General features: G+C 43.0%; 1 protein-coding gene across 7 annotated transcripts in view; it reads right to left on the bottom strand.

The window, feature by feature from the left end:
• Positions 1 to 25,092, bottom strand: part of LOC120480881 (protein NLRC3) — an 83,312-nt gene that overhangs the window by 35,880 nt on the left and 22,340 nt on the right. For all 7 annotated transcript variants that reach the window (XM_089126850.1, XM_089126846.1, XM_089126844.1 and 4 more), the window contains 3 exons: positions 19,712 to 21,491; positions 13,457 to 13,630; positions 4,192 to 4,365 (listed from right to left, as the gene is read on the bottom strand). In XM_089126850.1, the coding sequence (XP_088982976.1) occupies positions 4,192 to 4,365; positions 13,457 to 13,630; positions 19,712 to 21,491 (2,128 nt within the window). The remainder of the gene's footprint in view (positions 1 to 4,191; positions 4,366 to 13,456; positions 13,631 to 19,711; positions 21,492 to 25,092) is intronic.

Consider the following 25,092-nt stretch of genomic DNA (forward strand, 5'->3'; position numbering starts at 1 on the left):
AATTAATTGAGTCAAATTTAAAATGTCACATTGCTCTTTAAAAGCATCTGATATTGGCCTTAGCCAGTCCCAGTTCAGGTCACCAACCACAATAGTGTCATTACAAATAACTTGACTTAACAAATTTGATAGTGTATATGAAGAATCATTAGATGCAGATGGGGTTCTATAACAACCAACTAACCTAATATGGTGCTCTTTAGAGATGTCAAGGTTTAAAGTCAAGAACTCAAATTGCTTACACACTGATTTTGAGAGAACTAAATTAGAGTGGAATTTGCATTTGACATAAATAGCAATACCTCCCCCTCTTTTTGGGCGATCTGAACGATACACATTATAACCCTCGATGCCAATATCTGCGTCAAGGACAGGTTTAGTCAGCCAGGTTTCGGATAACACAACAATGTCAGCATCAGTTGACCTGACCCATAAATTAACCATATCCAGTTTGGACATTAGACTCCGAACATTGATGTGAATAATACCCAGGCCAGACCTTGATTTAAAATCTTCAGCTGTATCACATAACTTAATACTATCAGGGCCCAGATTAGGCTGAACATTTCCAGAGATTAGTAATAAAATAATAACCAGAAGTCTGGACTTAACTGATTTGCAGCAGAAAGTACCAGATTTAGAATTTAATGATATACAAAAAGCAGGAAGTGAGTCTGCAGAGACAATAAACCAATCCTTCAAAATAGAGAGGCAGTGAAGGTGAAGTAGATTTGTAGCCTTGTAAACAAACAAACATGAGTGACTTGGTCGCTGAAATTTAAATTGGACCGTGGCAAAATTCTCGGGCGTTGAGACTACATGAGGGAACTGGATTTGAGTGGACTCATTTTCTGACTGCAGATGGACAACCCCACTGTTTAGGGGGATCAGAAAAATAAACCAGGCTAGATAAAACTTCATTTTTAAGACACTACAGACAGTTTTGTGTCACAAAAGATGAAATTGATAGTATGGTGAGTAGTTAAAAGAAGATTGCTAAGTTGAAGCAGGCGCTAGCCCGGCGGTGGTGGAGCCGATACTGTAGCCAGTGACAGCCTGTTGGTGGTAGAGGCAATCAAGGCTGTAGAAATCACAAGTCCTGTGATGAAGGCAGTTGAGGCCGTAGCAGACGACAAGTCCTGTGATGGAAGCAGTTTAGGTCAAGGCAGGCGATAAATCCAGTGATGGAGACAGTGAGGCTATAGCAGAAGACAAATCCAGTAATGGAGGCAGTGAGGCTGTAGCAAACGACAAGTCCAGTGATGGAAGCAGTTGAGGTCGTAGCAGACGACAAATCAGTAATGGAGGCAGTGAGGCTATAGCAGATGACAAATCCAGTAATGGAGGCAGTGAGGCTGTAGCAAATGACAAGTCCAGTGATGGAAGCAGTTGAGGTCGTAGCAGACGACAAATCCAGTAAAGGAAGATGCGGCTGAGACTGTAGCAGACGACAGCCCAGAGATGAATGCAGCTGAGGCTTTAGCCCGTGACAGCCTGATGGTTAAAGCAGCTGAGGCTGCAGCAGACGATGAACTCTTGTTGTTCCAAAGAAGAGTCAGTAGTGCAGAGATCTAGAGGCCCAAAAAGTACCAGGAATCAAGGAAGTAAATTCCACAACGAGACATCGTAATCCACTCAGTATGCTTTTAAAAGTCCATATATAGTAATTTTCAAAGTTAAAAATAACATTTAAAAGAGATGCCAATTCCAAACAAGAAATAACAATACAGGACAAACATAGTTTCTGCCATCTTGGATTAGGGGCGGGGCACTGGTTGAAAGGTGAAAGGTGAAACTTGTCTCCTCAGTCCCCAGACGTTTGCAGACTGTTATTAAAAGAAGAAGGGATGCCACACAGTGGTAAAAATGGCCTTCTCCCAACTTTTTTGAGATGTGTTGATGCCATGAAATTTAAAATCAACTTATTTTTCCCCTAAAATTATGCATTTTCTCAGTTTAAACATTTGATATGTCATCTATGTTGTATTCTACATATGATATTGAAATTTGAAACTTCCACATCATTGCATTCTGTTTTTATTCACAATTTGTACAGTGTCCCAACTTTTATGGAATTGGGTTTGTAGTATTTCTGTTATAATACTATATTATAGGGTGACCAACAGTTTTCCCGGGACATGTGTAAAACGGTCACTAGTTTGTGCTTTATAGAAATCTGAGTTGAGATGAGAACTGCGCATAGTGTTACTTTGTAGATTTTGACAAGTGAGGAGAGGAGATAGATAACCGCTCTGCCGACTCTTTTATTTTATTTTTCTATTGTGACCAGATGTTTGTTTGTGTTTTTTTTCTCGCTCGATCCCCATGTATGAGGACGAGTGTAACGTTTGAGTGGTTTTATTAAACGCGGGGAAATACGACAACTCTCGTCTCTCGTGCATCTGTTCATCCGACAACTAGCACTATGTTTTTATCTCTGGGCAACATCTCAACTTTGCGTTACACATGTCCTGTTTCCACGTCCTGTCCTGGCTGTTTTTAAGTGATGAAAATGTCCTGGTTTTCAAAAAACTGCTGGGAAAGATCAGTCCTACAGCAAAATATAGATGGGCAAACAAGGTGGATGAGGAAGAAAAACAGGATAAAGAGGATGAAAACTAAAGATATAAATAGATTTTGTTAGTTCGTTTTTGTAAGTTTGTGAGAGCTATTTTTTGTTACATTTGGATGCATTTCTTTTAGTTATTTATTATTTATATTTATTTTTCTAATACAGAAGTCATTATTTCTATTATTATTTCATTTGTTTTTTTTATTCTGTCATAATAAAACACTGAGACATGAATATGATTACCCTAGTATAGTATTCTATTATTATAATTTCTGTTTTACATTAAGCGCCATCTAATGTCAGGGAATGAATTTGCATGTTCACTCGGCTCATCGTCAGTGAAAAACGCTTGGGTGTGAACACAAAAAACGCGTTGAAAAACGCTGACGAATAACGCGCGCTGATATTCGTCCCGGTGTGTATGGGCCTTTACTCTTAACAGTCACACTGTCCCCGGCGCTGCTCGTGCGTCACAGAATTTTCATAAAGCGCTCCCCGTTCACAGTAACCGGGTCGTCTCCAGCTGTAGCTGTCAGCGAGCCGGCGCACATTGAATACTCACATGAGTCAGGCTGCGAATGTAAGTTACGTCCCCGCCCCAGCGCGCTCACGCACAGCTACTAAATAAACGCCTCACCTCCGGCGCCGCGTACTCGCTATTCCCTTTAGCCTTTAGCACATCTAGTGGATGCATAACGCAAACCCAGTCAAACATTTGACTCTGCAGTATCTTATGCACCTTATAATCCAGTGTGCGCCCTATATATTAATACTGAATCGGCCAGCTGTGATGTCAGCGTCTGTTGTTTCATGTTTGCCCACAAACGCGGCTGATATCCCCTTCACAATTAAGTACTTCACTTGATCTTCCATAATAGATTGGAGGGGACTTACAACCACGTTTAGCTGATCTTGATAAATGCTCATTGTCACTCACATAGGTCACTCATATAAACACAACAGTTTTTCTTCCGCAATCACACGTCTGCGCTTTGTTTCCTGGCGGATCGAAAATAAACGCAACACTGACGCCCCCCGGAAATCCGATCAAATTCAAGCAATCAGATGACGACTTTGACATTCCTGAAGTGTTTCCAGTTAAGTGTACCATATGCATCAGCTGTTTAGCCAACATTCCGTGGGCGTGACGTCTGAGGCTGAGACTAGGTCGGGCTTGACTTTTGGGCCACACTTACAGTTGAACACACTTAGTTATTTTCTGCTATTGGTATGAAAACTTTTTCTCTCAAACATGTTTTTTCTCTCAGATCATTTATTTTCTCGCATGTAATAAAGACACAATCCTAGCTCCATAGACAATAACTTTATTATACAGCTTCCGTAAAGTCAAAATAATCTGTTAATTTAATATTCTATAATCACTGTAAAGCTGCTTTGAAACAATCTTGTTAAAAGCACTATATAAATGAACGTGACTTGACTTGTCATACTTCTCAACTCTGAAAATATGGACATCTGTATAAATATGGGAAAAAAATCCCATTCCTGCAAATGTTGTTTCGTCTCTTGTTCTGGTTTTCCATAAGAGCAGATGCCACATTCTGTGACTAAATCATTTATTGTGATAGTATTTCATTAATTATTTAACAAACATTTACCTCAGTATCTCCAGCTGACAGTCTGGGCTCTTCAGTCCATCAGAAAGAAGCTTCACTCCTGAATCCTGCAGGTCATTGTTATTCAGGTCCAGCTCTCTTAGGAAGGAGTTTGAGGATTGAAGAACTGAAGACAAACTCTCACAACACTGAGCAGTGAGATTGCAGCTATGTAGCCTGTGAAGAGAAGAAAACAGCAGTAATGCAATAGTAATGTTTATTAGGTAGGGTTTATAATAATTTGGAAAAACATTTGACTGAAGGGATGTAAGTGATGCACTGATATCACCGGTATCGGGCCCGATACTGCACTCGTGTACTCATACTCAAAAAAATGATCCGATACCAAAAACCGATACCAGGAAGCATGTAACACTGCAGAATAACACTGACAACAGAGTAGAATGGGAATAAAAAAGAAGGCAGTCTATTTAGTAAATATATCTAATTTGTGGAGTATTAAACAGAATATAGAAACGCCTATATAGCTGTAGTGTGCACGCTAATAAGAGAAAAACCCACAGTTGCACAGTAGGACAGCTTGATGAGAGCATCTCTTTTCCACTAACGTCAGCGGAAAGTTTGTAGTTCAGTTAGATGTCAATGGCAAAGAAGGTAAAACGAGACATGTAGCTTATTAATAACATTAACTGGTGAGAGAGAGAGAGAGCGCACTTATGTTGCACGCTATTAAACGTTCACTCAGCACACGAGTCATTTGGATTCAAGTAAAACATCAACTGTGGTCCCCTATATTATTACAGGATGTCTTCAAGTCAAGAAGTTTCATGAAAGCAAACATCTAAAGCGTGCGTCCCAAACACTGCGTCTCAGTGTTTGCTGCTGTCTCTGACAGTTTGAGAATATTTAATGGAATTTTTTTCACGTCTAGTACGGACAAATTCATACAACATAATGTAAAAACGCTTGTCTGGGTGAGTATCCTAGTAAACTTAGATGGTTTTATCTCAACTGCATGTAGACAGTATATTCAGATGGGATCCGTGCACTCGGTCATAAAGAGGCAGCAGTCTAAGGCCTCATTTACACTGCATGGTTCAAGTGACCCAAATCCGATTTTTTCCTCTCATGTGGCACAGATCGGATATGACCGGTAAATGTGTAAGCAGGAAAAAAACGCATGGATTCCGATTTTCTCAGATCGGATTCAGGCCTTATTCATATGTGGTAATAAATTGGATATGAATCAGGTACGTGCATTTGCGTGTGGCTTGTAAGCAGACAAATCGGATATTCCCCAGTAAATGCGAGTCATGCGTCATTAAAAACTGCGCGATTATAGGCGCGAGCCGCGCGATGGAAGAAAGGATACACACAGTGGAGCAATGCGGAGGTTTCATGTCTTTTGAGTGTTTGGGGCGAAGAGTGCAGGCAAAAAATGCAGGGTTGTTACAGAAATAAGTCCGTTTTTGAAGACATTTCACGAGATATGAGGCATCGTTTTAAGTGCTCGTGGCCAGATCCTATCCTCTTTTTTTCTCCGCCGTACGAGACCAATGTTTTGATGACTTATTAAAACATTGTGGAAAGAAAACACTGGATAATTTTATTCGCATCTGTATCCAGTGAATTTCGTGCTGTTTTGCTTAATGTCCCGGTTCAGAACCATCAGAACGTCTGCATTTGGTAGTTTCAGCAGTGTATAGTTTGAATGCAAAAATCAGATATGGGTCACTTTTAAAAGATGATGTAAGCATGTCGTCAAAAAAATCGGATATAGTCAGAAAATCGGATTTGGGCATCAAGACCTGCAGTGTAAATGCAGCCTAATAAACCTGCTGCTGTGTTTTAATGTTATTCAAACAATAAAGGACAAATAAATGTCTCTCTGCTCTAGACTGAAACCCTTTTTAACTTTAAATTTAAAGTTTAACTTCATCACTGTATAAATTGAATATAGAAGGATATTTACTGAGTTATTTCACATTTGATTACTTTATTCAAATTTCTGTACCTGAAAACGTGTCAGGTTACGACTGTAACCCGACTCCTCTATAAATAAACTCTGCAGCTAGGGTCCTTACATACACAAAGAAATCTTCCCATATTCCTCCGATTTTACGCAGACTTCATTGGCTACCGGTACGTTTTCGTAGTAACTACAAGATTCTCCTTATCACATTTAAAGCACACTTCACACACTTCGATCCTCGGATACTGGTCTTTTAACGATTCCACGGCACAAACTATCATCATTTGGTGGAAGGGCTTTTTGTACTGCTGCCCCAACTGGAAGTCTATTCCCCAACACATCCGCAACCTCTCATCATTACACGATATCAAAACTCACCTTAAAGCGACCTTGAGAACTCTGAAAGGCGCTATATAAAATAAACATATTATTATTTATTATTATTAAATACGCAGCAGAACAGACTTGTGGATTTATTGGAGGAGGTTAAACAGCTGGCCTCCAAAACATTGAAAAGTATAAACGGATTGTGAAGCTTGAACGGAAGGTGGACGATCTGGAGCACTACTCCTGGAGGAATGACTTGAATGGGAAAGAAGGGTGATTTAAGCAATTTTGAGCATGCTAGAACCCATGAATTCTAGGGTTTACAAAGAATGGTGTGAATAGGGAAAAACATCCAGTATGCGGCAGTCCTGTGGGCGAAAATGCCTTGTTGATGCTAGAGGTCAGAGGAGAATGGGCCAACTGATTCAAGCTGATAGAAGAGCAACTTTGACTGAAATAACCACTCGTTACAACCGAGGTATGCAGCAAAGCATTTGTGAAGAAGACACAACACACACAACCTTGAGGCGGATGGGCTACAACAGCAGAAGACCCCACCGGGTACCACTCATCTCCACTACAAATAGGAAAAAGAGGCGACAATCTGCAAGAGCTCACCAACATTGGACAGTTGAAGACTGGAAAAATTTTGCCTGGTCTGATGAGTCTCGATTTCTATTGAGACATTCAGATGGTAGAGTCAGAATTTGGCGTAAACAGAATGAGAACATGGATCCATCATGACTTGTTCCCACTGCGCAGGCTGGTGGTGGTGTAATGGTGTGGGGGATGTTTTCTTGGCACACTTTAGGCCTCTTAGTGCCAATTGGGCATCGTTTAAATGCCACGGCCTACCTGAGCATTGATTCTGACCATGTCCATCCCTTTATGGCCACCATGTCCCCATCCTCTGATGGCTACTTCCAGCAGGATAATGCACCATGTCACAAAGCTCGAATCATTTCAAAATGGTTTCTTGAACATGACAATGAGTTGACTGTACTAAAATGGCCGCCACAGTCACCAGATCTCAACCCAATAGAGCATCTTTGGGATGTGGTGGAACGGGAGCTTCGTGCCCTGGATGTGCATCCCACTAATCTCCATCAACTGCAAGATGCTATCCTATCAATAGCCGCGTTTCCACTGCCGGGCTAGGGCTGGGCCAGAGCTAACAGCGAGCCGGGCCGAGCTAGTGGCCTCGGGCCTCAAGCACCGGGCTTGCGTTTCCACTGCCGGGCCAGTAGCCCCACAGCGCTGCCCCAGACCCCACCCCTAACACGCCTTTCAGGATCAAACGTCATAAAACCCAACCCATTTCAGCGGGTATTATGAATTAATTTATTTTTTAAATTAGGAAGATAGCATGTATATTAACTCAACTGCGGTAGTGGCTGCAATAGTGTCCCGAGACCAGTACAGGCGATTCTCCATTTCAAGCAGCGATTTTTTGCGCGATATAACAAGTAGGGCTGCGGGCACGTTTTCAAGTTATTCATTAATCGTTAACCGAGGCCCATCGGTTAATACTCGGTGCATAGTGTGCGCGCCGCAACCTCGAGATACAGATTTTTTAACACCTTTAATAACTGATTGGACCCCATTTGAAATGAAATTAATTTATAGAAATAAAACGCAGCAAGTACGGAGCAGTTAAACCCCCATTTCCATCACCCTTCAAACTGAAATTGCCAATTGAAAATAAGCAAAACGTCCATTTCACAAAAACTCTGTGTCTGCAAATAATAATAATAATAACCATCATCATCATTATTGTAACATTTTATTAGGCTGCATATGTAGAAGACGCCTTTATCCAAAAAAGGAACAGAGCACAAATAAACACAATATTTTTGACAAATATCAGCGCATATCCAGTGTGTGTGGAGCACGCACTGATGGCTGCGAGACGCCCATGTGAACAGTTTCATTGCATTTCTTTCAGTGGAAACAACTTAAAATACTCTTTAATTTCTGGTCATACAGAAAATAATAATACATTATTCGCAAATAAATGTATTTATAACAAGAAAACGTTGTGCTTTAACAATTAATCAAGGCGCGCTTCATGATCTCCGTGAACTGAAGCGTGAGACCTGAAACAGCCGCATTCGAATTTGTTCGTTTTAAATTGGACATTTAAAGCTTTAGTCTACAGGGGTTATATCCTTTGTAGATTAAAGCTTTAAATGTCCAATTTAAAAAGAACAAATTCGAATCGAAAGCCAATATCTTCTATGTTTATGTAGCTTAATTTCTCTCTAAATGTGCATCCGGAGATGGAGATATGTTTTTAGCCGAAAATCATTTAGAAAACAATAGTTTATTAATAAACAATTAATGCCTCGTTATTTTATATTATTTTATTATCAGACACATTTATTATAGCCTATAAATCACCCATAAATCCCCTTTCTGTAGGCTGTGGTTACGGCTCTTCTCATTCAGCACTGCGGGGAAAATATCATTTCCAGGTTCTAATTTGGCCTCAGAAAACCAGTAAAATATATATTTTTTTTCATATTAATTTGTCAAATATTTTAAATGTTTAAGGGGCAAAAAAATCAAACAAATATCTGAAAATTCGTCGATATGTAGCTATATATAGCCTATATATTGTTGCGCAGCATTTGGCATAGGCCTACAGTTCAAATTAAAATGTTATGCAATTTTAAACGGTTAATCGGTTAAACATGGACACCCCTATGTGCATCTTGCTTCAGATCATAACGTTCCATAACACCGATAAACTCCGCCTTTTACCTTGAGCACGCCTCTAGCCCGAGCTGGCCCCCTCTGGCCCAAGGTATTCGAAGGGCCAGAAATCCTGGCCGTTGGCCCTGAGGAAGCCCCGATCAAGCCCCGGAAGTGACAGTGGAAACGCGACTGGCCCTGGCACGCACTAGCACGGCCCGGCCCTGGCCCAGCAGTGGAAACGCGGCTAATATGGGCCAACATTTCTAAAGAATGCTTTCAGCACCTTGTTGAATCAATGCCTCATAGAATTAAGGCAGTTCTGAAGGCCAAAGGGGGTCAAACACAGTATTAGTATGGTGTTCCTAATAATCCTTTAGGTGAGAGAGACACAGAGCCTATAATAAGTTTTTAGAAATATTCACAATTTTACATGATAAGCACTGCCTCATTTTAGTTCTCTAAAGTCTAAATGTCCCCGGATGACTAAAGGCCTACAAAATTCATGTAACAAGAAAAATAATCTACATAAATTATTCAGTAAATCGAAAACAAAAGAAGCTGAGAAGTATAAGTTATACAAAAATAAGTTAACTGTTGTTAATTGTTGTAATTGTTAATTGTGACAATTAAAAGATCACGAATGAGCATGCACACTCACTGCTGACTTGTCTTCGACAGTTCGAGGGCAAGAGTGCGGTTCCACTGAAATTTTCAGAGGCTCCTGGGGCATATGGCATCCGCAGCCGCGGCAACGCCGCTCAGATTGCTTCATATGAGACCGCTTCAGCTGTGGCTTCGCAATCGAATCCCGAGGTGGGCATGGCATCGCGGCTCGCTCCGAGTTCCAGTGACTCCAGCATGCCGCCAAACCTTCTCCGTGGTCGAACCTCAGCTTTTTACGGGCCGGTGTCCCTCTTCAGCGAGTTTCCAGGCATCTCGTTGTCTCCACGGATGCATCTACCACGGGTTGGGGTGCCATGTGCAATGGGCATGCAGCCGCGGGTTCCTGGACAGGACCCCAGCGCCTCATGCACATCAATTGCCTCGAGCTGCTGGCAGTACGCCTGGCCCTGCACCGCTTTTGAGCACTGCTCAGGGTTCAACACGTACTTGTCCGTTCAGACAACACCGCTGCAGTAGCGTACATCAACCACCAGGGTGGTCTACGCTCACGCCGGTTGTCGCAGCTCACCCGCCACCTCCTGATATGGAGTCAGAAGCACCTGAGATCCCTTCGTGCAGTGTACATTCCGGGAGACCGGAACCTGGCGGCCGACGAGCGGTCACGGGTCCGCCCTATCTCCGGCGAATGGCGACTCCATCCCCAGACGGCCCAGCTGATTTGGGACCAGTTCGGGGAGGCACAGATACCTTTTTTCGCCTCCCGGGACTCATCCCACTGCGCCCAGTTTTATTCCCTGTCCGAGGGCACACTCTGCACAGATGCACTGGCGCACAGCTGGCCGCGGGGCCCACGCAAATATGCGTTTTCCCCAGTGAGCCTTCTTGCACGGGTGTTGTGCAAGATCAAGGAGGACGAGGAGCAGGTCTTGCTGGTAGCCCCCTATTGGCCCACCAAGACGTGGTTCTCCGAACTCATCCTCCTCGCGACAGCACCTCCTTGGCCTATTCCTCTCAGACAAGATCTACTTACTCAGAGACGGGGCACTCTGTGGCACCCTCGTCCCGATCTTGGAGGCTACACGTGTGGCTCCTGGACGGGACGGGGCAGGTTTGAGTTCAACCTTCGGGACGGGGCAACCTCACTTCCGCTAGAGCGTCGTCCACGAGACACCTGTACGCGTTGAAGTGGAACCTCTTTGTCAACTGGTGCTCTTCTCGCGGAGAAGACCCCCGGAGATGTTCGATCGGGGTCGTGCTTTCCTTGCTGCAAGAAGGGTTGGAGCGTAGGCTGTTGCCGTACACCCTTAGGGTTCATGTCGCGGCCATTGCCTCTCATCTCATGATGCAGTGAAAGGTAAGTCTATGGGAAGCATGACCTGGTCATCAGGTTCCTGAGGGGAGCGAGGAGGCGAAATCCGCCTCACCCTCCCCTCGTGCCCTCTTGGGACCTCTCAGTAGATATAAGTGCTCTGCAGAGGCCTCCCCTTGAGCCTTTGCAATCGGTAGAGTTAAGTTCTGTCCTATGAGGACAGCACTCCTGGTTGCATTGGCCTCCTTCAAGAGGGTGGGGGACCTGCACGCATTCTCCTTTGACGAAGCGTGCCTGGAGTTTCGGGCCGGCTTACTCTCACGTGAACTTGAGACCCCGGCCTGGATATGTGCCCAAGGTTCTCACCACTCCCTTCCGGGACCAGGTGGTGTACCTGCAAGCGCTGCCCCTGGAGGAGGCAGACCCAGCCTTGGCACTGCTCTGTCCAGTACGTGCACTCCACACCTACGTCGACAGAACTCAGTGTTTCAGGACCTCAGACCAGCTCTTTGTCTGTCATGGGGGGAGCCAGAAGGGAAGGGCTCTCTCAAAGCAACGGCTGTCTCACTGGATAGTGGACGCCATTGCTTTGTCTTACCAGCAGCAAGGTCGACCGTGCCCCCTTGGTGTGATGGCCCATTCCACTCGGAGTGTGGCCTCCTCTTGGGCTCTAGCGCATGGCGCCTCGCTAACAGACATTTGCAGAGCTGCAGGCTGGGCGACACCAAACACCTTCGCGAGATTCTATAATCTGCGAGTCGAACCGGTGTCCTCTCACGTACTCGCTTCCGCCAGTACTGGACCCGCTTAGGTGTCTTCGCTTGCTCGCCATTCCACTCCTCGTACTGGATAAGTGCGATATTCCTCAGTAGTCTTCTGTTGAAGCCTTGAGTCCTCCAGCACTTCTGATGCGGGCACCACTGCTGTTGCTCTGGATGCCGGCTAGGTGCCTCCATGTGCACGGTTCCCTATGGTAACTGTCTCATGTGTATTTTCCACTGTAAGCCTCTCTGAGCATGTGTCTTCCCTTGGCAAGCCATCTGCCACCCCTGGAGTTAATTCTAGTAACCACCTGCGGTTGGTGCTCAAGTGATCTCCATATGCGTCCCTATGCGGCCATATGTGTATTCGTAAGTCCTCCCTACGGTAGGCATCTGGTAGCATGTCCCTCCCGGGATATGTTTCCCAGTGTACCTTGGTATTCCTGTGTCAAAGTAGGATCTCCTGGTGATACCTAGGTTCAGGGGTCTAGACTTTCGCAGGGCACTGGAAGACAGCTGTGAGATGGCGTGATGGCATTGACCCCCAATCTCCGTCACTTCTGACGTAACTCGAAGTGACTACGAAAGGGAACTTCTCGGTTACGGATGTAACCCTCGTTCCCTGAGTAGGGAACGGAGATGTTACGTCTCCCTGCCACTTCTGCTGTACCGCTGGGTAGACGCCAGAGTTCTGTCTTGGCTCCTCAGCGAAGACATACTGCGGTTGCGTTCACTTCCTCCTTTTATACTCACGGAGTAGGGCGGAGTACGCTATGCAAATTTCCGCAGCCCCAAGGCATTTCATGCCATTGGCTCGTGATTAAATACTCGAAGAGGATTGGCTTTCTATGTGAAACCGAGACGTTATGTGTTAATGCTTTAATAACAAATAATTTATCAGGAGCATTTATGCTGATGTGTATGGTGGCGACACGTAGGCTAACTTGAAAGTATTTGAAGGCACAGAAAAAAAAGTATTTTTATGGGCGGGAGCGGGACAAAACATAAATGTTACGGGAGAAAGTAACACAGAAAGTAGTTGAGAACGTCAGTTATAATAATGAACCACGTATTAAAAAATGGTCGGGTTTATGTCGGCCTCAGGCTCATAATTACAGTTCATGTGTCGGCCGGGCCGGGCTCGGACACAACAGGCTTGGGTAGGGTCGGGCTTAACTTTTGGGCCACACTTACAGTTGAACACACTTAGTTATTTTCTGCTATTGGTGTGAAAACTTTTTCTCTCAAACATGTTTTTTCTCTCAGATCATTTATTTTCTCACATGTAATAAAGACACAATCCTAGCTCCATAGACAATAACTTTATTATACAGCTTCCGTAAAGTCAAAATAATCTGTTAATTTAATATTCTATTATCACTGCAAAGCTGCTTTGAAACAATCTTGTTAAAAGCACTATATAAATGAAGGTGACTTGACTTGTCATACATCTCAACTCTGAAAATATGGACATCTGTATAAATATGGGAAAAAAATCCCATTCCTGCAAATGTTGTTTCGTCTCTTGTTCTGGCATTCCATAAGAGCAGATGCCACATTCTGTGACTAAATCATTTATTGTGATAGTATTTCATTAATTATTTAACAAACATTTACCTCAGTATCTCCAGCTGACAGTCTGGGCTCTTCAGTCCATCAGAAAGCAGCTTCACTCCTGAATCCTGCAGGTCATTGTTAGTCAGGTCCAGCTCTCTTAGGAAGGAGTTTGAGGATTGAAGAACTGAAGACAAACTCTTACAACACTGAGCAGTGAGATTGCAGCTATGTAGCCTGTAAAGAGAAGAAAACATCAGTAATGCAATAGTAATGTTTATTAGGTAGGGTTTATAATAATTTGGAAACTGAAGGGATGTAAGCAAAAGGGATGCACCGATATCACCGGTATCGTAACAGATACTGCGCTCGTGTACTCATACTCCAAAAAATGATCCGATACCAAAAACCGATACCAGGAAGCATGTAACACTGCAGAATAAAGGCCCGTACACACCGGGACGAATATCAGCGCGCGTTTTTCGTCAGCGCTTTTCAACGCGTTTTTTGTGTTCACACCCAAGCGATCAAAATCAACTGTGGTTCCCTACATCAGGGATGGGCAACTGGCGGCCCGCGGGCCGCATGTGGCCCGCCTCCTCACTCAGTGCGGCCCGCGGGTGAATTTTCAAATACCATGGAAATGTTGGTTTCACAGGTTTTATCGCGTGAGAACGGATTGCGCATTTAAACCAATTCCAAATGTAATGATAAAGTATACCGATAGAGGGCGCCTTCATACAAAACATGCTTAGTCGGACGACTCTGACCAGCGTCACTACAGTCAACGATGAAGAGAACCATGAGCGGGAAAAAAAGAAAACTGAACGAAGAAAATCGTACTTTTCAGGCGAGATGGGAAACAGACTATCTGTTTACAGAATTCAAAGGTAGACCTATGTGTTTAGTGTGTTTGGAAACAAGATCCGTTTTTAAAGATTTCAACTTAAGTCGCCATTACAATACAACACACAGGGAAAAATATGGAAAGTACACCGGAGCTGCTAGGGCCGCTATTATAACCGACCTGAAAGCAAAGCTCAACCAACAACAGAGTATTTTTACAAGATTTACATCTACACAGGAGTCTGCGCTAAAGGCATCTTACTCTGTGGCGCTGGAGCTTGCTAAAGCCAAGAAGCCCTTGTCAGATGGTGAAATGGTGAAGAGGTGTGCAATGGAAATGGCCAAATCATTTGGAGACGAGGATATGGCTAAAAACTTTGAAACTGTCTCCTTGTCCCGTCGCACAGTGACACGCAGAATTTTTGACATCCATAATCACGTCGATGGTAAATTGAAACAAGTCATGCACGACTGCAAATACTTCTCATTAGCTTTGGATGAGAGCATGGATGTGATGGATATTAGCCAGCTACTGATTTTCACTAGAACGATTGACAGTTCATTTGTTGTACACGAATAACTTTTAAAATTGGTGTCGTTGCACAACACTATTTAAGGGACGGATATTTTCAACGCCGTTAACAGTGTTGTGAATGAGTATGGTGGCTTTGAGAAGCTGTCAGCCGTCGTTACTGATGGCGCACCTGCGATGCAAGGAAAACACAATGGTTTCGCCGGGCTCCTCCAACAGAGTGGGGTGGACTGTCCTATACTGCACTGCATCATCCATCAGGTGAATTGTTTTTTATTCAGCTCACTTTTTATGATTATGAATATTGGTGGCCTTATGAGATTAATATGACAGGATATATAGAATTTAGCGCTGAATTATTAATCTCTCTGTGCTAAGACACTTAACTTCAGTCACGTTATGGATCTGGTGACAAAAGTTACAAATCTCATCCGAGGAGGGAATAGGTCTCTGAGTCACAGGAGGTTTGTAGCTTTTTTGGATGAAGTGAACGCGGCATATGGGGATTTACAAATGCACACCGAGGTTAGGTGGATGAGCCGAGGAAAGTGTCTTGAGCGTTTTTTTGCTTTGCGCGCCGAAATTCCTGTGTTTTTGGAGGACAGTGTTCGAGGCGATACAAGTGCCTACACCCGAAAACTCAATAACACAGAATTCCTTTGCGATATGGCCTTCCTTACGGACGTTACTGCACACCTCAATCACCTGAACACACAGTTACAGGGGCGAGGCCAAACTGTATCCAAACTTTATGCACACATGAATGCATTTCAGTCTAAATTAGAGCTTTTCAAAGAAGGATTTTCATCCAATCGTCAAAATTTGGCACACTTTCCCTCTTGTGAAGAAATGCGGAGAGATGTCCCTGAATGCGGTAACATTTTTCACAAATACAGAGCCGACATCGAAACACTGCAGCAGCAGTTTAAGTGCCGCTTCCATGATTTCCACGCCATGCAGCCGCGAATAGCGTTATTTACTGACCCCCTCTCTGCTGCCGTCAGCGAGCAACCCTCCGAGTTGCAGCTTGAACTCCAGTAGCACCTCAATGCAGAACATGAGATCCACGGGGAGGAGTCGGATCACGATCCAAGGGGTGGAGATGGGTAGGATTAGGGTTGGGATTAGGGATTAGGGGTGGGTTTAGAGATCAGGGGGCGGAGTTGGTTAGGTTTAGGTGTATGTAAGTTGGGAGGAGTTGGATCTGGATCCGACTCCTCCCCATGGATTTCATGTTCCGCAGTGAGCACCATCTCTTGAACTCTGCGAACTTCAGTCAGACCCGTTTTTTCAAGCAAAGCGCAGTGAGAAGGGAGTTTCATTTTGGAGGTTACTACCAGAGCCCCGCTTTCCACTTCTCAGGGATTTTGCACTGTCAATGGCCAGCATGTTTGGGAGCACGTACATTTGCGAGAGCAGTTTCTCCACGATGAAACATATCAAGTCGAAAGAGAGAAACAGGATCAGCGATGATGTTCTGTTTCAGCTCATGAGGATTGGCTGCACTAACATTGATATTGACATCCAGTCTATTGCACGCCAGCAAGAGAAACCACAAGTATCTCATTAACTGTAAACTTAACCCCTGCAGGTGAGATAAAGCAGCAGCTTATTGTGAAAAGTATGCTTCACTTAATACTTTTAGTTCTGTGCCATCAGTAAATGTTTTTTTTTTTTAAGAGCCCACAATGTTTACACTGGAATAATAAAAAATAATTTAGAAAGTTATAATTTATAATTTAAAAAGTTTGTTAAAAGTTCATCAATGAATAGAAGCAGAAAAAAATAATTGAGTATGGAAATGCAGGTTGGTTCACTAAACATTTCAGAGTCTGTAATAAAGACATGTTTGGTCCCTTTAAAATGGTAGTTTTTTATTTACTTAATAGGCTACTTTTCAGTTTTGTGCAATAATTGTATGTTTTTTGAGAGCCCAACATGTTTGCACTTGACTGGAATAATATTAAAAACACAGAAATGCCACAGTAATGTCTTTGTTTATGTTAAAAGTTCATTCATTAAAAGAAGAAATAATTGAATATGGATATGCAGGTTGATTTATTTAGCAGAGTCTGTAATAAAGACATACCTACATATGTTTTCTAATAAAATGGTACCCTCTAATTCTCCAAAATCCCATTGGTGGAAGTGCACGTCACATTTGGCCCTCGGATAGTGACAAAAAATATTTTTGGCCCTCACTATCATCAAAGTTGCCCATCCCTACCCTACATTAAAGGCCCTTTCACACCGGACGCGTAACGGAAAAGCGAAACGAAAAAGCGAATAGTTCGCATGCGATTAGTTCGCTTCAAAACTATTCACATCAGCCACGACGCAAATTTGCGACGTTCAGAGCTTCAACATTCCAAAACATTCGCGCCGATGAAAGCAGACCTGATTTTCATCAGAAAACGTAGGCTACTCTACACTTATTATTATAGCCTACTAGGTGAATAAATATAGATTTTATATTAGATGTCTTTTGCAGTGATGTTAACATGATGCTTTTAATAGGCTTTATTAAAAAAAATCCCAATTTTCAAATAAGCAATAAGTCCATTAGGAAAGATAAAGATGAATGCGTTCTTACCGGATTCGATCAGTGCATTTTGAATTTATATTGTTTGTCTGATGATCTGGCAGCTTCGATATGGCCTTCTTTTTCATTATGTACATGTCAGTAACTACTGGCAGGTGTAGCTCACTTTCACCAGTTCACTTTAGGTCCACAGTTGCCTGTCCTTCCACGCAGCATTCATCAGAGCAAACACTCTCTCCACGAAGAGTTTGTTTGTTTGTGATGGCTCCATTAACGTCTTTGCGGTGCATTTTTTTATATTTTCTTATTAAATTTTTTTTAAATTGTAGAATTGTTATTTAAAGGACGATTAAAAGGATGCAGACAAAAAAATGCGGTATATTGCTATGACGTGGAACAGCTTCTTCATCACCATCATTATCATCCAGTGAAGACAAGCTTTTCATTTTATTTAAAAGCAGAAACGAAGGTTTGGGGCACCCACAGAGCTACCGGAGCTAGAAACATATGGCAGAAGGTGAGCTGTCCCATTCATCAGTACGTTTACATGCAATCAAATAAACACTTTTAGTAAACGGATTGAAGCTCAAATAGACTGAAAAGCCTTGTAAACACCCGGTTGGGCTCGATACGAACGAACGAGCACAACGTCCCACCAGTCCTTGTTTCAGATTTTCATTCACAGACGACTCGACACACAAGCAATCAGAAGATCCGTCATTGCTGCGGTCACGTCACATTTGTTTCCTTGTATATGATTGGATGAAGCCTTTTCTGTCGCCGCAGCAGTAAAAAAAATCGACCTTGAAGCGAAAAAAATAAAATTCGTTTTTTCGCCGCAGCAGATTCGCGTCCGGTGTGGAAGCACTCATTACACAAACAGCTGATCAAAAAATAAAACCATCGCGCGAATTATTCACGCGTCAAAATTATATTAAATAAACATAACTATATATAAAATTACATCTAAACGTATGAACGTTTCGTTTCAATAAATTTTAAAGACTCTGCCATAATCCCGTTTTCCTCGGTTTTCCTCCGCTTTAATCTCCACAACCGGAAACGGTTGAGCATCCTTGCGTCAAATGCGGAACTTATGCGTGCATATAGCCCATTCAGTATCTGTCACAATTATGTTCTATCTTGTCTGGATCTGTTCTTGTTAGTCATTGATTAGTTAACCTTCATCCACTGTGTCTGGTGAGTTCCCTCGTTTACCCAGTGCTGAACTCTCCGTTCAGTTCAGTCCTAAGTCGGTTATTGTTCGTGTCTATTTTAACACACTGTTGGGTCCTGTTCCCCTGCTTGTGTACATTAAAGCTTTGTTTTCGTTTGGAATCAGGCTTCGTCTGTCTGCTTCATCAACCAGCATGACAGTATCTAGTGGTGGACAGATCGAGGCCTTGTGAAACACTAAAACAGTTATAGCAAATGTACCATATTGTGTCAAGGCTTCGAAACAATCCGACACCTGTCTCCACGGGGACCCACAGTGGTCAGAACAGTGTAAATGCAACAAAAACAAAGACCAAACATGCATAAAAACCCTTTTACAAATCTATTGCAAATGTTTTATTGAAAGTACAATCTTTTAAACGTAATTATCTAATCATTTAATAAGATTATCAAGTGTATGTTCTTTTATCAATTGTTGGGGTTTGTTTTGTTAGTTCTATGAATGGCTGAGCTAAACAGGCCAATAAGACTATTAACTACCATTATTCATTTTAATTATACTAATGTCTAATTAAATAGTGTACAAATGTATAAAACTGATCGGAGATCAGGTAAAACCCAGAGACACTTGTTCAAAAGGTTCTCAGTGACTCCTCATGATCATGGGTAGACAGAGATCGTCGCCCCCAGCGGTGAACCATTGACATTACGAAGTGTTTCGAAACAGTTATGACGTAATAACTCGTTTACTCGTTAACCATTGATTCGGAACAAACGATTTGTAAAGGCTTCGAAGCTTTGAAGCAGTGTTTTGAAATTGCCATCACTAACAGTATCGGTATTGGTACTCTGTATCTGCAAGTACCAAAAATCAAAGTATCTATGTATCTGACTTTTTCTGGAAAAAGTGGTATCGTGGATTTCTAGTAAGCAAATTTAAAAAATATTATCTTCTTTATAAAATAACCGGTATTTTCAGTTTTTTTAAAATACAATTTTATTTTTAATTTATGTATTTGCCTGATGAGTGTGTTCAATGTATTCCAAGTATGTCCATGAGGCAAGTTGGGTCAGGCATTTAATATCAGAACACAAATTGATACATTTACTTTTTTAAATTTTTCTGAAAAGTTTCGCCCAGCAAATCACCTGTGTAAGATTAAGGCCCAATTAAAATCACTAACAGTCAGTGTGCATCAGTGATTGTAAAGTAGACTCTTACAGTGCTCTTCTGGTGTTTTTGATCACTGGCAGTAATCTCATCACTGCTTCATCAGATCTTCTGTATTTCTGCAGTTCAAACTTCTCTTGAGCCTCTTCTGACATCAGGAGCACAAACACCAGACCAGACCACTGAGCAGAGGAGAGATTATGTTCTGAAAGATTTCCTGAGCTCAGGTATTTCTGGATTTCCCCCTCAAGGTCATCTTTCAGTTCACTCAGACAGTGGAAGAGATTGATGGTCCTCTCTACTGATTCCTCCTTCTCCATTGTCTGTTTGATATAGTCAACAGTGTCTTTAACGTTCTCTGATTTGAGTTCCAGTTTTGGCAGTAGTTCCTTCAGGTCACTCTGATTGGACTCCAGTGAGAGACCCAGGAGAAACCGAAGGAAAAGGTCCAGGTGTCCGTTCTTGCTTTCTAAAGCCTTGTTGATTGCAGCCTTATGAAGCTGAAACAGTGGCTTTTTGGAGAGTTTCTCTGTCATTTTTTGCCAGAATGGAAAAAATGGGTTTGCTTTCTTGTCTTTGTTGTTAAAAAACACATAAAGAGCTGCAAGGAATTCTTGTACGCTGAGATGTACAAAGCTGTAAACACTTCTGGCTGAAACCTTTTCCTTCTGAAAGATCTGAGTGCATAACCCAGAGAACACTGACCCTTCACTGACATCGAGTCCACACTTCTCAAGATCTTCTTTGTAGAAAATCAGGTTTCCTTTCTCCAGCTGTTGAAAGGCCAGTTTGCCAAGCTTCAGAATAATCTCATCAAAAGACCTGACTTTGGCTTTAGGTTTTGGCACAGCACAGTATTTTTCTTCCATCTTTTGCATCTGAGAAATTAAGAAGCTTATGTACATCCCTGTGAGAGTTGTGGGAGTTTTGTCATTGGTCTTTTGAGTCTGAAGAACAGTGAGAGAGATCCAGCAGAAGACGGGGATATGGCACATGATGTACAGACTCCTGAATTTCTTGATGTGACTGATGATATTTCTAGCAACCTCAGGACTGCTGTTTTTGATGAAGTATTGCTCTTTCTGCTCATCATTAAATCCTCGCACCTCTGTCACCTGATCAATGTAGTCACGGGGAATCAGACTGGCTGCTGCTGGTCTGGAAGTGATCCAGATGAGAGCAGAGGGAACCAGATGTCTCTTTATAAGACTTGTAACTATCTTACTCACTGTTGTTTTTTTGTGAACATCTGTAAATCTGCCACCATCTGTAAAGCTCAAAGGGAAGCGCCATTCATCCAGTCCATCAAAAATGAACAAGACCTTCCTGTCACCTTTAGGAAGAGAGGGCAGTTCTTTAGGATCACTAAAGAAGTGTTCGTGCAGCATTTCCATGAGACTGCAGTCCTCTGTAATCAGGTTTAGCTCACGGAATGGAAGAGGAAAAATTAAGGTTATATCCTGATTTTCTTTTCCATCAACCCAGTCAAGGATGAATTTATAGACTGAGACAGTTTTTCCCACCCCTGCAATCCCCATCGTCAGTACCTTTGAGTTTCGTTTAAACATGTCATTACACTTTATTGCCGTCTCCTTGGCAGTCGGTCGGTTGTGAGATTCGATCTGTATCACCTCGTGCTCGTTCACTCTTCCTCCAGTCTCATTCTCCACCACATATAAATCAGTGTAAATATCATTCAGGTTTTTCTGATGACCCGTCTGTGAATTACCAACCAATATCCGCCTGTAGTCCAGTTTTAATTTGTCTTTCAGTCTGCAGCTGGCCTCTGTGTAATCATAAAGAGTAGCTTGTCTGTTATCTGCAGCTGCGCCTTTAAAAAAAGAGAAGAAAAGACAGCAAAGACTAAATGATCATGTTTTTCATAAATTCTTAATAAAATCTGGTCTGTAGTTCCCATTACACAAATAACTACAGCATGTAGTGAATTTCTGCAATATTCAAATGAATCACACTTATACTGCAATTGTGTTTACATGCTCATCTTACACTGATTTAGGGGTGACCCCGAATAGTTGAAGATTCGATGCTTCGATAGGAGGAGCCAGATTCGACTACCAATCTCATGGTCGAATCTTTGCAGAGGTGTAATGAAACGAGGATCGGATCATGCCACTTTGGGTATATGAGTGTGCTCAATGTCTGATTTCACATAGAACTACCGGTTTTCTGTCATATACAGCCTATTGTGATAATGCTGTAAATAAAAAATGTAAATGCAAAGAAAGAAGCTCTTTAGCGTGCGTGAATTAATCCAACCACCCCTGTGACCGATTTAAGTTTCACTTTTGATCCGTGACCGACAAAGGAGAGTCTTGTCGGCAGAGATTTAAATCTTTAAAAATGTCTGGGATAAGAAAATATAAAGTGTGGATGCACACCATCAGAAAGGATATTCTCCAAGGCTGGATTTAGCATCAGGAAACCATGATTGGACTTCTGCCGGCCAACGTTAAGAAGTTGGTTTTCCTCAGGACATTCTAAAACGCTTAACGTGAAAAAAGCTTTTAAAATGCTTAAAGGGCACTCTTATGCATGTACACACCTTATTAAGAAACCAAACTATGTGCAGATAAGCAGATGAACCCAGAATATGAACGCAATGCGTTTCTCCTATAGAAAGTCACTTCACAAGTTCACACTTACATATAATTGAGGAATAAGATTTACTGCGTATTTGGCGTGCTGTCCGGAGGGAGGGCTCCGAGCTCGAATCCAGCCCGAACCCAGAGTACTCCCCCCGTATGTAAGTGATTTTTTAGAAAGAGGAGTGTGGAGAACTAGGAGTGTGGAGAAGGGGTGGAGGAGGGATGCTGCAAACTGTCAATGAATCGAGGTAAGACTGCTGAGTCTATTTGTACCCTCTCATCATTGATTGCTGATTGCTGTTCACTCGTGTTAATTATCAGAACATGCTCCTCACGAACTTAGTTAATAAAACTTCATTTCACGAGTTCACACTTACATATAATTGAGGAATAAGATTTAATGCGTATTTGGCGTGCTGTCCGGAGGGAGGGCTCCGAGCTCGAATCCAGCCCGAACCCAGAGTACTCCCCCCAATAGGCAAGAAGCAGAGGACAGCCGCCGGACTAAAGACCCCCCAATGAGTGGCGAGATTGGCGGGCTGGCATCTTGAGAAGGGGCCTGGATGCTCGATCGGGGAGGCCCGTGATGGTGGCTCACAGCCTGGACTGACTGCCCCTGTGTGTGAAGAGGTTGTAGTGCACTTGTCCAGGAAGTTTTTTACGCTGCGTCCGCTGAGGGACCAAATGCTCTGAAATGAAAAGGGAAAAACGTGAGTGCTCTACCGGGATTTCTCTCGCTCCGTCCACTGAGAGACCAATGCTCGCTGGACGGAAAGAGGAAACTGAAGAGAGGAAAATGAGTGCTTGCCCAAGAGATTTCTCAACTGCATCCGCTGTGAGACCAAATGCTCGCTGGATGAAGAGAGAAAATGTAATGCTCTACTGGGAAAGCTCTCACTCCGTCCGCTGAGAGACCAATGCTCGCTGGACGGAAAGAGGAAACTGAGGAGAGGAAAATGAGTGCTTTCCTAGGAGATTTTCTCAAACTGCATCCGCTGTGAGACCAAATGCTCGCTGGATGAAAAGAGAAAATGTAAGTGCTCTACTGGGAAAGCTCTCACTCCGTCCGCTGTGAGACCAATGCTCGCTGGACGGAAAGAGGAAACTGAAAAGAGGGAAGAATGAGTGCTTGCCCAGGAGATTTTCTCACACTGCATCCGCTGTGAGGCCAGATGCTCGCTGGATGGAAGAGAAAATGTAAGTACTCTACTGGGAAAGCTCTCACTCCGTCCGCTGTGAGACCAATGCTCGCTGGACGAAAAGAGGAAACTGAAGAAAGGAAAAAATGAGTGTTTGCCCAGGAGATTTTCTCAAACTGCATCCGCTGTGAGGCCAGATGCTCGCTGGATGGAAGAGAAAACGTAAGTGCTCTACTGGGAAAGCTCTTGCTCTGTTCGTTGTGAGACCAATGCTTTTCTCCTTACCCGATGAGGGTTTGGTGGGCTTTTTTAATGTGGAACCGGTTGGTCCTGATATAACTTTGGAAAGCATCACAGGACCATCTCCCAAGGGCTTGGATCTGCTGTTGGGAGAGGCCTTTTTGGGCTGCTGAAGTTGCTGCCCCGATGCGAAATGAGTGGCTAGAAAAATTCTTTGCTGGAATGCCTGACTGTTGGAGAACAAATTTAAGGTGTTTCTGGAACCAAAAACGTGTCACAGGTTTTTTGGATTCGTCTGAAAACAGGGGTTCCAAAGGAGATTTAGCCTGAGCACTTCTCCATTGCAGATATGCCAGAATTGACTGGTATGGTTGGATTTGCGAAGCGAGGTTGAAAATGTAAATGAAATGGCCTTTTTTGGTTTGGTCAGTCTTACTTTGTTTAATCAAGTATGAAATGGTTTCACCATCAATTACTGATAAGTCTGAGATGGTGGGGTGGATTTTTGGGTCGAATTTAGAAGTGATGGCGATTTCTGAACATCTGAGAAAACCAAAAAAGGCTAGGATAAACATGGCATCGAGTGTGCGAGCGGAACTAAGGGGCTGGTAACCTGAGCGGAGAACCTGAATACATTTGGTGAGAATGTCCAGCGTTATGGGTTGTCTGGCGTCGGGGCGGGTGGGCTGGGATCGTTGAATCCCTTTAATCAGGAGAGAGGTTTGTGAATTGTTTATCTCCACGGAAGGAGCGCCATACATCAGTTTATGGAAAAACTGGATGCCGCTCAAATAACCTTTAATGGACCCGACTTGTAGGCCTTTAATGCTATTAAGGTAGGAGATAAAAGAGGTGATTGAAAGAAGAGAAAAATCAGGGAAAGATAAGTTATAAGAGAAGATTAGTAGCAGTGACGCAGGATTGAAGGGTCCTGGGAGATACTGCTTGGAGGATACCGTCAAGTGATGCTTCGAGCAGTGGTTTTAACGGGTGGGTTACGGGAATATTAGCTCTGAATAGCGAGGAATTGGAGTTGGGAATTGATCCGCCTCTGGAGCCAGCATCCTGAATTTCTGGAATAGAAAACGAGACAGGGAGTTGGCAATTTGTTTGTTTTTTTTTTGACCCAGGGATGTGTTTAGCAATGATAATGAATTGGTCGCAAGCTGAGATCCAGGTGAGACGCCTTAAGAGTGTCATCAGAGCGGGTGAATGGGAACGGCCTTTGTTAATGCAATGTACTGTTGCTTCATTGTCGCAATGCACTAAAACGCTGCTAGCAGCCCATTCTTTCCCCCACAGAAAAGCTGCTACTACGAGAGGGTAAAGCTCGAATAAAGCTGAGGATTGGGTTATATCCTGAAGCTGCGGAGGCCATGGAGCCACGAACCAACGACCTTGATAAAATCCCCCGAACCCGATTGAGGGTGCGGCATCTGTGAACAAT

This window comes from Pimephales promelas, chromosome 24, assembly GCF_988280905.1.
Source record: "Pimephales promelas chromosome 24, fPimPro1.hap1.1, whole genome shotgun sequence".
Lineage (NCBI taxonomy): Eukaryota > Metazoa > Chordata > Actinopteri > Cypriniformes > Leuciscidae > Pimephales > Pimephales promelas.